The 14,795-nt window shown below is 50.8% G+C and overlaps 1 protein-coding gene across 1 annotated transcript; it reads right to left on the reverse strand.

Annotated features, from left to right (window-relative positions):
- Nucleotides 1-733: 733 nt before the first annotated feature.
- Nucleotides 734-12,083, reverse strand: SDS (serine dehydratase). The gene is made up of 8 exons (XM_008004828.3): nucleotides 11,956-12,083; nucleotides 7,947-8,101; nucleotides 7,504-7,543; nucleotides 7,099-7,238; nucleotides 6,907-6,998; nucleotides 5,545-5,772; nucleotides 2,289-2,413; nucleotides 734-1,551 (listed from the first exon to the last, which is right to left on the reverse strand). Exons 2-8 carry the CDS (start codon nucleotides 8,097-8,099, stop codon nucleotides 1,343-1,345), a joined length of 987 nt encoding a protein of 328 aa, XP_008003019.3. The 5' UTR covers nucleotides 8,100-8,101; nucleotides 11,956-12,083; the 3' UTR covers nucleotides 734-1,342.
- Between the last annotated feature and the right edge of the window lie 2,712 nt (nucleotides 12,084-14,795).

Genomic DNA, 14,795 nt, shown 5'->3' on the forward strand with positions numbered 1-14,795 from the left:
GCAATCTTACTCACTGCAACCTCTGCCTTGTGGGTTCAAGCGATTCTCCTGTCTCAGCCTCCGGAGTAGCTGGGATTACAGGTGGACACCACCACGCCTGGCTAATTTTTGTATTTTTAGTAGAGATGGGGTTTCACCATGTTGGCCAGGTTGATCTTGAGCTCCTGGCTTCAAGTGACCCGCCTGCTTTGGCCTCCCAAAGTGCTGCGATTACAGGCATGAGCCACTGTGCCCGGCTCTGAGTGACTCTTAAACTTTAGTTTGAACTTGGGGTCATCCAAAAAGTGCCTTGAGGGTGGGGTTCCCTCCATGCTCTGGAACCAGCTCCAGTAATTTCTCTTTGAACTATGATACGGGCTTCAGCACATTCTTTCGTTGGAAGAGATGGTTCCATGTTTGAGGAGGGTTTGCATGACATTGACTTCAAGTCCAACCACCCCTTCCCTCTCCCAGAGATGGTTGTCCAGTGTCAGCTCACACACCCCCAGGGGAGGGGGCCTCACTTCTTTACTTCCATGGGGTCTGTGATGAAATAATTCTGTGATGAAATAATTCTGACTTACCAGGAAGGACTTCCTATCAGAATGAAGTTGGCCTCCTCAGCTGCTTCTGCCTTCAGCGGAGGCAGCCTTTGTCCTACCCCAAGTCCCTCTTCGGTGGTACAGGGATGCCCCTCTCCTGGCATACAAGACCAGCTGGAGTCAGACTCCTGGCCTCACTCTGGGGCCCCAGTTGAGAACTGGGGCTGAGAGCAGACTTAGGGTCTGCTTATTAGAAGACCCCAAGGTCTTCCTTCTAAGGAAGGAAAGCAGGAAGGAAGACAGCTGATGACGGGAAAACACACAGGATCTTTGTTTCATAAATATATTTTATTTTTTCAATGAAAAAGTTTGCATATTAGAAAAATTTGTAAGGGTCAGGGGTGGGCTTCCTGGGAGGATGGCTGAGATGGTTCCTCAACCCTGGAGGGTGGCCCTGTTTACCTTCCCTGGGAACAAGTTCTCAGGCAGGGTCACAGCTTCGAGGAATTCCTCACTGCTGTGATTCAGGTCTCTCCCATCCACCCTCCTCTGGGGACCTGGTGTGTTACTTGTGGGCACTTGTCACGCCAGCAAGTTGGCTAAGGATGGGCACAGAGCAGTCACACAGATACCAAAAAGGTCCAGTTCATAGCCTTATTGACTGCCGACTTTGGCATCTGTATAGTGGGCTCCTGATAAGAAGTTAACCTGCACCCGGGCTACAGGCACTCAACCAAACATACATCGAGGCACTGGATAAAACTCCAGCCCCTCCAGGGGTCTCCTCGGCTAGGAGAGGACAGATCGGAAAGGGTCCGTCATCACTTGGGCAACCCATTTGTCATGCCCAGCTGTTCCTTGAGCGCCCGCAGCTGGGCCAGGCTGATGTTGCTGCCCCCACAGACGATGACCACGAGGGATGGCAGCGGGGCTTGGAGATTCCCCTCCCGTTGGAGCTTCTGGATCACGTGGCTGTAGACGGCAGCCAGGGCTGCCCCGCAGGCGGGCTCCACCAGGATCTTCTCATCATCTGCCGGAGAAGGGGAGTGACAGGGGTGTGGCCTGAGTTTCCCAGGGTGCACAGGAGCTGACAGGCCATTGGCAGGACTTGGGAATACTGAGCCAATCAGTTCTCAGCCCTGGCTGCAGATGCAGGTCCTGGACCGCACATCCCGTTATCACCCTGAATTGGCCCTTCCAAGCCTGAGCCAGGGCCTGGGTTTCGTTATGAGTGCTAACACTGATAGAATGAGTGTGGTTGCTTGAGCACTGTGTTGAGAAGAATTCTGAGACATCATCTGAGCAAGAGTTCCATGGTTGATTAGCCAAGTGTGCAGCAGGCACAGAAGCATAAATGGTACTATTTTTTTCTCTCTTTTTTGCCATCCCTGCCCTAGACTGAACCCAGAAAGAGTCCAACCTAGTTACAGACCCACCTCTGAATGAATCCAACTCTGAGCCCCATGTTTTCCTTTTTTACTCTGGCTACCAGGAAACTCAGAAGCATTATTTTAAATACTTATTGTTTTCTGCTGCTATTGTTATCAGGCTTACTTTTCTATTTACTTTTCTATTATGTGTGGCTTTTGCTCTTCCATGTCTACACTGCATTGTATTACCTTCCGTTAATGGAAGGTTCTAGGCAGAGATGGAAGACAGAACTGTGGAGAAAATTTGGGGTGAGTGGGATCCCCAGTGGCACACCAAGTGGACAGCCACTTAGCTCCTGAGTCAGCAGGTCAGGTCACGAGAGATCCTGGCACATACCCACGAACTTCTCAATGGCGGCTACAGCCTCCTGGTCCGAGATAACTTCAGAGAAAATGGGGTGTTCCTGAAACAGCTTCAGGGCCTGAGCCCCCACAGTCTTCACACCCAGGGCCTTGGCAACACTGAGAGAAGTGGGAACCCAGAAGAGGATGGGAGTGGGGGAAACAGGAGAGAGATGGGGGCAGGGAGGGAGAGAAAGAGATGGATGTGAGACGGAGAAGGCAGTGAATCCATGGGCAAGGGGGACAGGTGTCACCTCTGCAGCCATAAAGCACTGAAAAGCCTCAGGGATCCCCGAACCAAGTGGGGTATTCTAATAAGGTGAGAGTGTTTGAATTGGCATCACATAGTATATTCTTTATTATCACTATTTTTAATTTTTTTGAGACTGGGGGGTGTCACTATGTTGCCCACGCTGGGTTTTTTGTTGTTGTTGTTGTTGTTGTTGTTTTTTGATGGAGTGTTGCTCTGTTGCCCAGGCTGGAGTGTGCAGTGGCACGATCTCGGCTCACTGCAATCTCTGCCTCCTGGGTTCAAGCAATTCTCCTGCCTCAGCCTCCCAAGTAGCTGGGACTACAGGTGCCCAACCACGCCTGGCTAATTTTTGTATTTTTAGTAGAGATGGGGTTTCACCATGTTGACCAGGCTGGCTTCAAACTCCTGACCTCAGGTGATCCACCCACCTTGGCCTCCCAAAGTGCTGGGATTACAGGCATGAGCCGCCATGCCCAACCCCAGGCTAGTCTTGAGCTCCCGGGCTCAAGTGATCCTCCTGCCTTGGCAGAGCATCATATTCTGATCAACACTAAGTCAGGAGCAAATGCCTAAGAGGACCCTTGTTGTTCCCTGATAGGACTCCCTGCCTTTGCTCTGGGTTGCAACCTCTACCTGGTTAACCCTCATAAGGCTTAGTACCCACTCTGCCTGCCCACATCCTGCTCTGTCCTTCAAGGCTTAGGATTAAGGCCACCTCCTCCAAGGAGTCCTCCTGGGAGAGTACTGAGTCCCACGGCCCTATGTGGAATTCTCAAATGGTACTCCCCTATAGTAACAAGCACCCCTGATCACTTTTTGAGAAAGCATTAGGTGCCAAGCACTTCACAAGCATTATTGAATTCACACAAGAACTCTGTTGTTAATTGGTTTGATTTTGGGAAGGGGAAACTGAGGCAGAGTATACAGTCATTTGCCCAAGGTCACACACCTAGGGAGTGCTGGAGCTGGGCTGCAAGCAGGATCTGTATAACTTCAAGACCTGCGCTGGTAACCAATGTGTTGGCGCTGTCCCCAGCCCTCCGGGGTGACCATTGGCTCTGTTCCCAGCTCAACTGCCCCCCTCTCCCTTCCCCAGGAGCATCTTGAGGGCCTTGGCCACCTCAGCCCTCAGCAGCACGTGGTTTACAGTAGGCACTCAGCCATGACGTCTTTAGTCCCTACAGTGTGGGACACAGAAGCTCCAGATGCCAGGCTCAGAAAGCCGGAAGAAGTTCTTATCTGGCTGGATTCAGTCTTCCCTATCTGTAGTGGAGACTATTGTCTGCCCTGGTGTCTTTTCTAGCTGCACATATGATCACCTGGTATAAAGACATTTCCCAGCCTCTCTGGCAGCTGCATTGTGGCCATGTGACTACGTTCAGGCCAACAAAAGGTAACTGGAAGTTTTGTGTCTGTCTTTGAAGGTTGGGGCATAGCCTTCTGCCCTTGCTTCCCCCTCCCTGCCACATGGAATGTGGGTGTGATAGCTGGCACTCAGGCAACCATTTTGGACCAAAAGGCTACATGCTAAGGATAATGGGGGGGAAACAAACTCAATGGACCCGGGGCCCTGACTTTTCATGGTAAAGTTCAATCTCATCTAAGCCACTGTTATTTGGGGCTTCTGTGTAATGGGGCCAAAACCTAATCCTAATTAAATACTATCTATCGGTCAGGCATGGTGGCTCATGCCTATAATCCCAGCACTTGGAGAGGCTGAGGTGGGCAGATCACCTGAGGTCAGGAGTTTGAGACTAGCCTGGCTAACAGAGTAAAACCCCGTTTCTACTAAAATACAGAATTAGCCAAGTGTCATGGCACTTGTACTCCAATTGGCACTTGCACATGCCATTGCCCTGCAGCTTGGGCAACGAGAGCAAAACTCCGTCTCAAAACAAACGAACAAAAACTATCTATCAAAGGTTTGGGGCTTGGATATGAACTCCTTAGGAGCAAGACTTGGGTTTATGCGCCACTCTCTCCCCAGATCAGCCAGTGTCTTGCACACAATAGGGGCTCAGTAAATGGTTGGCAAAGTAATGAGGTATGTAAAACCTTGCCACAGAGGACTCAGTAAATGATTCCTATTCGTCCGGCCTTCCTTCCTTCCTTCCTGCCTCCCTCCCTCCCTCTCTCTCTCTCTCTCTCTCTGTCTCTCTCTCTCTCTCTCTTTCTCTCTCTCTCTCTTTCTTTCTCTCTCTCTCTCTCTTTCTTTCTTCTTTCTTTCTTTCTTTCTTTCTTTCTTTCTTTCTTTCTTTCTTTCTCTTCCTTTCTTTCTCTCTCTCTTTCTTTTTCTTTCCTTCTTTCTTTTTTTCTCTTTCTTTCTTTCTTTCTTTCTTTCTTTTTCTTCTTTCCTTTTCTTTTCTCTTACTTTCCTTTCCCCTTCCTTCCTTCCTTCCCTCCCTCCCTCCCTTCCTTCCTTCCTCTCTTCCTTCCTTCCTCCCTTTTTCTTTGTTTCTAGACAGGGTCTTGCTCTGTCACCCAGGCTGGAGTGCACTGGCATGATCATGGCTCACTGCAGCATCAGCCTCCTGGGCTTAAGCACTCTTCCCACCTTAGCCTTCTGAATACCTGGGACTATAGGTGTGTGCTACCACGCCCAGTTAGTTAAAAAACAAAACAAAACAAAAACAAAAACAAAAAAAACAACTTTTTTAGAGGTGGGAATCTCTCTGTGTTGCTCAGGCTGGTCTTGAACTCTGCCTCAAGTGATCTTCCTGCCTCAGTCACCCAAAGTGCTGGGATTACAGGCACAAGTCACTGTGCCCAGCCTCATATGAGGCTTTTCATGTGAGGAAGTGTGACGTGGTGGAGTCACACAGACTTGGGCTTGAGTCCAAGCTGTACCACTCACTGGATGTGACCCTGGGCAAGTGATCACAGCCTCCATTTCCTCATCTGTAGAACAGGCTAACATCAGGATCTATCTCGAAGCCAGACCTAAAGGGGACTCCCCAATGCTTGCTGGACACCTGAGGGAGGCACCCCAGCTGCTCACCTGGTGATTTTGGGCAGGGAGACGAGCTTGCCTGCGGTGGTGGCGGCGTGGAAGCTGTGGGCGCCAAAGGTCTCCATGGCGATGACAGGCACGTCCCCCCAGCCCACCTCCTGCAGCCCCTGGACCACTCCACACAGCAGGCCCCCACCGCCCACTGACAGCGCGATGGCCCCCGGCTTTTCCCACAGTGCCTCCTTCAGCTCTTTCACGATGGAAGCGTGGCCTTCCCTGGAGGGTGGGGAGAGGGGGTGGCGGGTCAGGGCTAGGCTTCCTGGAGACACCAGCTCAGGTTTGCACCAGCCTCATCCCAGCTGATGGGGCCTGGAGCTACTTCCCTCCCCACCCGCCACCTCGGCTTCCAGCTGCCAGCATCTGTGTCTCTACCTGAGGACTTTCTCTGGCCACCTGAGCTACCTGCAAACAGAGTCAGGAGATGGTAGCCCCTTAGAGGAGCCCTCAACCAACGGCTACGGGTCGGCGAACAAACTCCCCTGCTCCTTCTCCCAGGGAGAGGGAAACTGTGGCCCACCTTCTATACTGGCTCCCAGGGTCCCCAAGGGATTAAGCTCCAGCCACCCACAGTGGCCACCTACCCTTGAAAGTCCCCTTCCTGACATTTTGGGCTGGACGATAGAAAAAGAAAAAAGAAAAAAGCAAGCCCCCTGCCTTCCCTGGCTCACTTCCCCACTCCCCCACTGAATCACCTCCCAAATAAACTCCTTTCCCTGAAACCTTTGTCCCCGGGTCTGCTTCCCGGAGGACTCAGTTGCTGACACTTGGACACCTGTGTGCTTGCATGTTCAGCCTTGGGTGTGTTGTGGGTGCAGCCGTGGAGAATGGGCATTTGGTGCACATGTGTGTGAACCTGCTGCTGCACCTGGGTGTAACATGTGAACATGTGTGTTTCTTCTTTCTTTTTTTTCTTTTTTTTTTTTGTGAGACAGAGTCTCACTCTCTCACCCAGGCTGGAGTGCAGTGGTGCGATCTTGGCTCACTGCAACCTCCACCTCCTGGGTTCAAGCGATTCTCCTGCCTCAGCCTCCCTAGTAACTGGGATTACAGGCATGTGTCACCACGCCCGGGTAATTTTTGTATTTTTAGTAGAGATGGAGTTTCACCATGTTGGTCAGACTGGTCTCAAACTGCTGACCTCAAGTGATCCTCCCACCTTGGCCTCCCAAAGTCTGGGATTACGGGTGTGAGCCACTGCGCCCCGCCTCAGTGTGCTTCTACATGGTGGTGTGTGCACACATGTGCAGCTGCTGTGCATGAGGATGCAATGATATGCATCATAGCAATGCCTGCCCGGTGATATAGAGCAGTGGCTGCCACCCCCACTGAGTTACCTTGAACTCCACATACCAGATAAGGGGGTCGTCAAAGGGGGGAATGTAGACCCAGCCTGGGTTGTTCTTCGCTAGGGCCTTGGCCAGCTCAAAGGCTTCATCCAATAACTGCAAAACCACAGGGGAGATGGGAGGGGGTGAGGCACAGGGGGGACCCTGTCCAGCCACCAGGTACCCTCTCTCTGCCCTGCCCTAGGTCGGCACTCACCTCACCCACCACCTTGACTGTGGCACCTTCATTCTTGAGGCGCTCAATGGTGAGAGCAGGTGTGGTGCTGGGCACAACGATGGTGGCAGGGACGCCCAGTTGCCTGGCTGCATATGCAGCTGCCATGCCTGCATTTCCCGCTGCCAGGGTCGGGGGTGGAGAGGGTGTCAGTGCGGGAGCATCTGGGAGCCCAGGCAGGACTGCTTACCCTCTCCTGGGGGCTCTGGAGATCCCCCCTCACCTCCCCACCCTGGGTGATTGCTGGCCTCCCCCTGGAATTCCAAACTGCTGGCTGCTGCCAGTGTTTTCAATGGCACATTGCTGGGGAAGCCAGGGCTCAGAGAAGCGGAGTACCTGACCCCAGGACACACAGCAGAGGACAGGATGGGGAAGCAGGTCACTTACCCGAGGAGCAGACAAAATGTGCGCAGCCTTGCTTGGCCCACTGTGGAGACAACAGGAGAGGCACTCAGGCCCACCTCCCAGTCATTGCCTGTGCTCTTCCTGTCCACCTGGAAAACCTGCCAGGATTCCAGTGGACACAGACCTTTCCTTCACTCGGAATTTGTTCTACCTTGTCTGAGACTGCACCTCCCCTCTCCAAAGAGACTGGCTCAGGAAGGGGTGGAGGAAAACAGGCGACTGATGGCTCTGGGATCAGTCCTGAGGGACCCTCCTGGAGGGGCACCCCTCCACCAGAGGAAGCCCTAATGGTGGATGCTCAGTCATTGTGGGGAGTCAGTAGGCTTATCCCACAATGACTTTAATTTCACACAGCACTGGCCCTGCCCTGGTGAGGAAGGAGGACCTGCCACCCCTGTCCAGACGATGCTGACCCGGTCCCGTACCCTCTTGCAGAAGTGCCCAATGCCCCGGATCTTGAAGGAGCCAGAGGGCTGGGCACTGTCCATCTTGAGGTAGACGCTGGTGCCGGCCACTTTGGACAGGGCCATGCTGTCACGGATGGGGGTCCTCACATGCAGGGGTTCTCCAGACATCATTACTGGCAGAAACGAAGGAAACCCAGAGGGTTAGGAGAACCAGCCAGAGTGACCCCTTCCTTCGCTTCCCAGCAAGCCAAGCAAGGCTCAGACAGCATCCTGGAGACCTGGGCTCTAATCGCAAGTGGGCCACCTACTCGCCATGTGACATCAGACAGGTAATCACGCTTTGGCCTCAGCTCTGTCATCTGTAAAATGGGGACAGGTATCACCCTCCGCTCCTGACTTCTCACACATTTGCTGGGAGGCTGAAAAGATAACACTCAAACCTTGTAGCTTTCAAAATGCATGAGGTGAGGCTGGGCACAGTGGCTCATGCCTGTAATCCCAGCACTTAGGGAGGCCGAGGCAGGTGGGTCACAAGGTCAGAATTTCAAGACCAGCCTGGCCAACATGGTGAAACCCCGTCTCTACTAAAAATACAAAAAATTAGCCGGGTATGGTGGTGTGTGCCTGTAATCCCAGCTACTTAGGAGGCTGAGAAAGGAGAATCGCTTACTTGAACCCAGGAGGCGGAGGATGCAGTGAGCAAGATCGCACCATTGCACTCCTGCCTGGACGACAGAGCAAGACTCTGTCTTGAGGAAAAAAAAAAAAAGAAGAAAAAAAAGAAATAGCCAGGCACGGTGGCAGGCACCTGTAATCCCAGCTACTCAGGAGGCTGAGGCAGGAGCATCACTTGAACCCGGGAGGTGGAGGTTGTAATGAGCCAAGATCAAGTCACTGCACTCCAGCCTGGGCAACAGAGTGAGACTGCTTCTCCAAAAAAAAAAAAAAAAAAAAAAAAAAAAAAGTCTATCTATCTATGTGAAAATTCAGGGACACCCACACACATATTCACACACACATACTCCATCCACACACACACACACACAATCCACCCCCACACACAATCCATCCACCACACACGATCCATCCACACACACACACAATCCATCCATACACACACATATAGTCTACATGTTTCTTTTATTTTAAAAATTTTTTTATTTGAATTTTGTTGTTGTTGTTCACATGTTTCCATGTGCACAGAGCATCTTGGAAAGCACGCATGACAGGCTGGCCAGAGTGGGGCTTTTGAGGAGAGCTGGCCCTCAGGATCATAACACCCACCTTTTGCATGGTTTGAATGTTTTACCATGTGCCTCTATTACTTACTTAAATGCATACATTAAAAAAAAAACCTGGCAGCTGGCTCTTCTGACATGCAATTCCAAGTATCTTGGCTTAAATGGACAATCCCAGGACCCAGTAGAATGCCTGACTCATAGTAGATGTTCAATAAATATTTATTTAAAAAAAAGAAACCCTAACTTTTGGGAAGCCCAAGATTCAGTTAGGAAAAGCTCTTTCATAATTACTAATTTTGTCATAATTATTATATCATTGACTAATCACTTAGCTTTTAAATTTTATTTATTTATTTATTTATTTATTTATTTATTTATTTATTTATTTATTTATTCTGGTAGAGGTGGGGTCTTGCTATGTTGGCCAGGCTGGTCTCCAACTCCTGGTCTCAAGCGATCTGCCCACCTCAGCCTCCCAAACTGTTGGAATTACAGGCATGAGCCACAGCACCTGGCTTGCTGTTGTTTTAAGTCACATTTTGGGGTAGTTTGGTACACAGCAACAGGAAGCAGACTATTAACATGCCCAAAGTCACACTGCGAGTGAGGCAGGGAGGCAGGATTTGAACTCACCCAGGAGCAGTTGGCTCCAGGGCTCAGGCTTTCTCTGAGACCCATGGGCGTGGCTCAGGCTCCCACTTCTGGGATGGGCTCTCGGGGATGAAGCAGTTGGGGTGGCCTGGGGTCTAGCCACAGCCACATCTGCCCACCCAGCCTTTCCATCTCCCCCACCTTCCGCGAGAGTCCCAGGCGGATCTGATTCTCTTCAACTTGGGCCCGGTCAGAAGAGATCAGCAGGCGTTGGCTGAGGGATGTTCTGGTTCTCCCTCCCACCACCATCCCCCCTCCCGCCACCATCTCAGAAGGCCAGGCAACGGTGGCTAGCCAGAGACCCATCTCCAATGCCACCTCATCCAGCCCCCTGTCCCGGGCACTCCTGAACTGGACATCCATCCTGCCATCCCAGAATGAGCCAGACATCCCTTGGTCAGAGGGAGAATGAGGGGTGGGGATCCCAACTGCCCCCCCAGCCTTAGCATTCCCTAACTAGGTCACCGCTTGTCTATCTGAATTAACTGACATTCAGGGCCTGGGAGGGGAACTTGAACAGACACCCTCTCTCTGCTGGATCTCTTGAATAAAAGTCAGAGACTGGGGTACACTTCAAAACAGGACGTCCCCAGATCAGAATGAACTTTCAGCTCCTGGAGCTTAATCCCCAAACAATGGGATCCTGGTTTTTATTCATTTATTTGTAGAGAATCTCCCTCTGTCGCCCAGGCTGAGTGCAGTGGTGCGATCTCAGCTCACTGCAACCTCCGCCTTCTGGGTTCAAGCGGTTATCCTGCCTCAGTCTCCCGAGTAGCTGGGATCACAGACGTGCACCACCACGCCCGACTAATTTTTGCATTTTTAAAATGGAGACAGGGTTTCACCATGTTGGCCAGGCTGGTCTCGAACTCCTGACCTCAAGTGATCCACCTGCCTCAGCCTCCCAAAGTGCTGGGATTACAGGCGTGAGCCACCGGACCCAGTTCTGACTGACTTGACAGTAAAGGCCGGTGTAGGTCACCAAGGCCTGGCCTCAGGGACAACCGGGGTGGGAGTCGGAGGAGCCGGCCATGGAGACCCTTTTCAGGTGGATTTGGGGCGCCATTTATCCCAGGCGGTGCCTTCAGGTAAAAGGCCAGGGCTCCCTCTGCAGGCAGCCCCTTCTCTGCCGCGGCTTTCCGTGCAGCGAGCATCTGTGAACTGCATCCAGCCTGCCAGTCCCACCCTGCCCCAAGGATCAGAAGACTTCAGAAGACGTTGTGCCTGGGGAGGAGGAGGGAGGCCCTGAAGCTGCTGTCTGCCCACTCGACTTCGGCAGTCGGAAGCCGCCTTCCCTCTCACTTGGTTCGCAGTAAGCATTCAGTCGGTATGAACTGTTATGAAATCTGGGCTAGGCACCTTAAGTGCAGGTCATCCTTTCACCCTCACAACCACCTGAGGAGGAAGGCGCTACACTCATCCCCATTCTACAGATGTGGAAGCTAAGGCACAGAACGGGACACAAACTCACAGTGTTTAGGCCCAACTGGCTCTTCTTAAAAAATTTGAGACAAGGTCTTGCACCCAGGCTGGAGTGCAGGGGTGCAATCATTGCTCGCTGCAGCCTCAACTTCTTGGCCTCAAGCGATCCTCCCAACTCAGCCTCCCCAGTAGCTGGGACTACAGGCATGCACCACCATACTCTACTAATTAAATTCTTTTTTTAGGTCAGGAGTTCGAGACCAGCCTGGCCAACATGGTGAAATCCCATCTCCACTAAAAATACAAAAATTAGCCAGGCGTGGTGGCACACACCTGTAGTCCCAGCTACTCGGGAGGCTGAGGCAGGAGAATTGCTCGAACCCAGGAGGCGGAGGTTGCAGTGAGCCCAGATTGTGCCATTGTATTTCAGCCTGGGTGACAGAGTGAGACCTCTGTCTCAAAAAAAAAAAAAAATTTTTTTTTTTTTTTTGTAGAGATTAAGGGGGTCTCACTCTGTTACCCAGCTCAGTCTCGAACTTGTGGCCTCAAGCAACCCTCCCGCCTCAGCCTTCCAAAGTGTTGGGATTACGGGCATCCAACACCATGCCCAGCCTTGACGGACTTTTTCTATGCCTCCCTCTTCCCCTGGGAAACCACAGGCTAGCCCAGGACACTCCAGTCCTGAGGTGGGAATGAGGGATGGGGCCACTTACCTGACAAAGGTGATGGGTCTGAGCAGCAAACAGAGCCAAGCCAGCGAGGGAGGGAAGGATCAACTGAGTAGATAGCCCACGAAGAGAGGGGGCTGAGGACGGGTGGGCAGTCTTCTGAATGGTCCCAGGGGCTACCCAGTCCTGGGCTTTATTCCCCTGGCACCTCCAGGCAGCCAATGGGGCCCTGGGGCTGGCTACACCCTCCCTCCCCGCCGCCAGGATCCACCCCCCTGGCTCGAGGCCACTGGGGCTCTCAGAAGGGAGGGGGAATCTGGCCAAGCTTTCTTCTTTGGCAGCTTCCTCCTGCCTTTCCCACAACCCATTCCTCCTCCCTCTTTCCACTTCCTCTTTCTGTCCTCAGTTTTGTGAAAGGAAAATAAAAATTGGGACCCCAACTCACTATGCCAAAAGAAAAAGAATTAAGCTAAAAGCTGAGTCATGCAAGAAACTGCCTATCCTTTAGTTCCTAAGCAGATAGCTTCAGATGAAAGGTTAAATATTGGCCCGGCATTTTGGGAGGCTGAGGCGGGTGGGTCACTTGAGGTCAGGAGATCGAGACCAGCCTGGCCAACATGGTGAAACCCCATCTCTACTAAAAATACAAAAATCAGCGGGGCATGGTGGCACGTGCTACTCAGGAGGCTGAGGCACAAGAATTGCTTGAACCTGGGAGGTAGAGGTTGCATTGAGAGGAGATCTCACCACTGCACTCCAGCCTTCACAACAACAACAACAACAAAAAAGGTTAAATATCCCCACAGGTCGCTACTCTATGTTCACGTTATCTTATGTAAGCGTGGATTTATTGAGATCAAGACAAATACATAATTGACTATTTCCCTATCTGCCCCTCTTCTCTTGCAAACTGTGGATTTGGTAATGTGACCATACCTTCCTTCTTTCCCCTCCAGCTTGCTTTTCTCATTTAAATACTGACACCCTAAAGTCATCTCGGGAGAAAAGCACAGACCTGTCTCCCAGGTGTGTTCTTAACCTTGGCAAAACAAACTTCTAAATGGATTGAGACCTGTCTCAATCTTTTTGACTCTTTTTGACTTACAGATTGGAGACTCATGAAAGGGACCCTGGGTGGAGGCGGCCCTGACCTTTGACTAATTTCCTATTGGTGCTTTGTACCAGCTTGAGCTATCTTTTTTTTTTTTTTCCTTTGAGACAGGGTCTTGCTCTGTCACCCATGCTGGAGTGCAATGGCATGATCTCAGCTCACTGCAACCTCCATCTCCTGGATTCAAGCGATTCTCCTGTTTCAACCCCTCAAGTAACTGGGAGTATAGGCATGTGCCACCACACCCGGCTAATTTTTTGTCTTTTTAGTAGAGATGGGGTTTTACCATGTTAGCCAGGCTGGTCTTGAACTCCTGATCTCAAGTGATCCACCTGCCTCGACCTCCTAGAGTGCTGGGATTACAGGCGTGAGCCATCACGCTGGCCTTGAGCTATCTTGATTGCCCCCCAAAATAAGACAATTTGCTCAGGCCTGGGAGCTCCCCACCTCTGGAGAACTCCTGATCTCCCAAAATTGGTTGATATCTAAGGTTGATTTCTCTGAACAGCTCCTTTTCTGCGTTTTACTAGTTTTCAACAAGGAAGGTGAGTTTTCCTGCTTCCAGGATGATGGCAAGTAGGCAACTCCTTTCTGGAATTTCACTTGTGTCGGGCAGGGATGGCAAGTGTGAGTTTTCCCTGCTTCTAGGATGGTAGACAGCAGTCTTCAGCCTGGCTCCCGTGACTAGAAGTTAGGATTAACAACCAGCTGGTCTTAATTTCGCCTTACTTTTAGAGCACTCAGTAATTGCATAAATTGCTCGACTGTTTGTTTCCTTTGCTTGACTGTTCTTGTTCCTGTTGTTTTTGTTGTTTCGGTCTGTTTTCCATCGGATTGGACCAACTCCACTTGACTTGGTCAAATCTGAAGGAAAGTTTCAAATTATGGCGAACAAGGTCTTATGAATCGGCTAAATTCCCGCAGCTAGGAAAAAAAAAAAAAAAGGAAAAAGAAAAAACAGCTAGAAAAAGAAAAAAAAAGAGAGAGAGAGAAGGATTTTGATTACCTGAGGGGCGTTATTTATATAACAAGGCCATCTTTTGCCAGCCAAGCCAAATTGATAGAGGCTACTGGCTGTCACCTCACTCTAGTTCGGTAGCTAAGATTCTGTCCCTTTTTCACCACCGTGGCCTGGGCTTGGTTCCTAAATCAAGTCCTTTCTGGTTTGATATTTGTGTTACTTTTGAAATATCAGCAGTTTGTCCCTGCTAAAATATGGTAATGAGATTTAAAAGGATTTTTTAAAGAGCTCAGTGGTTAAAAGCTTAATTAAAGGCCATATCCAAGATGCGTGTGTGTGTGTGTGTGCGTGTGTGTGTATTTATTTATTTATTTATGGGACCTTAATGCATTTTTTTCTCTCCTAGGATCTGGTTTTTTTTTGAGATGGAGTCTTACTCTGTCGCCCAGGCTAGAGTGTAGTGGTATGATCTCAGCTTACTGCAACCTCCACTCCCTGGGTTCAAGTGGTTCTCCTGCCTCAGCCTCCCAAGTGGCTGGAATTACAGGTGCACGCCACCACATTGGGCTATATTTTTTGTATTTTTAGTAGAGACATGATTTCACCATGTTGGCCAGGCTGGTCTTGAACTCCTGGCCTCAAGTTATTCACCGGCCTTGGGCTTCCAAGGTGCTGGGATTACAGGTGAGAGCCACCCCACCTGGCCAGGATCTTGTGTTTTGAGAAAAAGTTTTATTTTTTCTTTTTCTTTTTTTTTTTTTTTTTTTTTGAGACAGAGTCTGGCTCTGTCGCCCAGGCTGGAGTGCAGTGGCC

The sequence above is a fragment of the Chlorocebus sabaeus genome, chromosome 11, assembly GCF_047675955.1.
Source record: "Chlorocebus sabaeus isolate Y175 chromosome 11, mChlSab1.0.hap1, whole genome shotgun sequence".
Taxonomy (NCBI): Eukaryota; Metazoa; Chordata; class Mammalia; order Primates; family Cercopithecidae; genus Chlorocebus; species Chlorocebus sabaeus.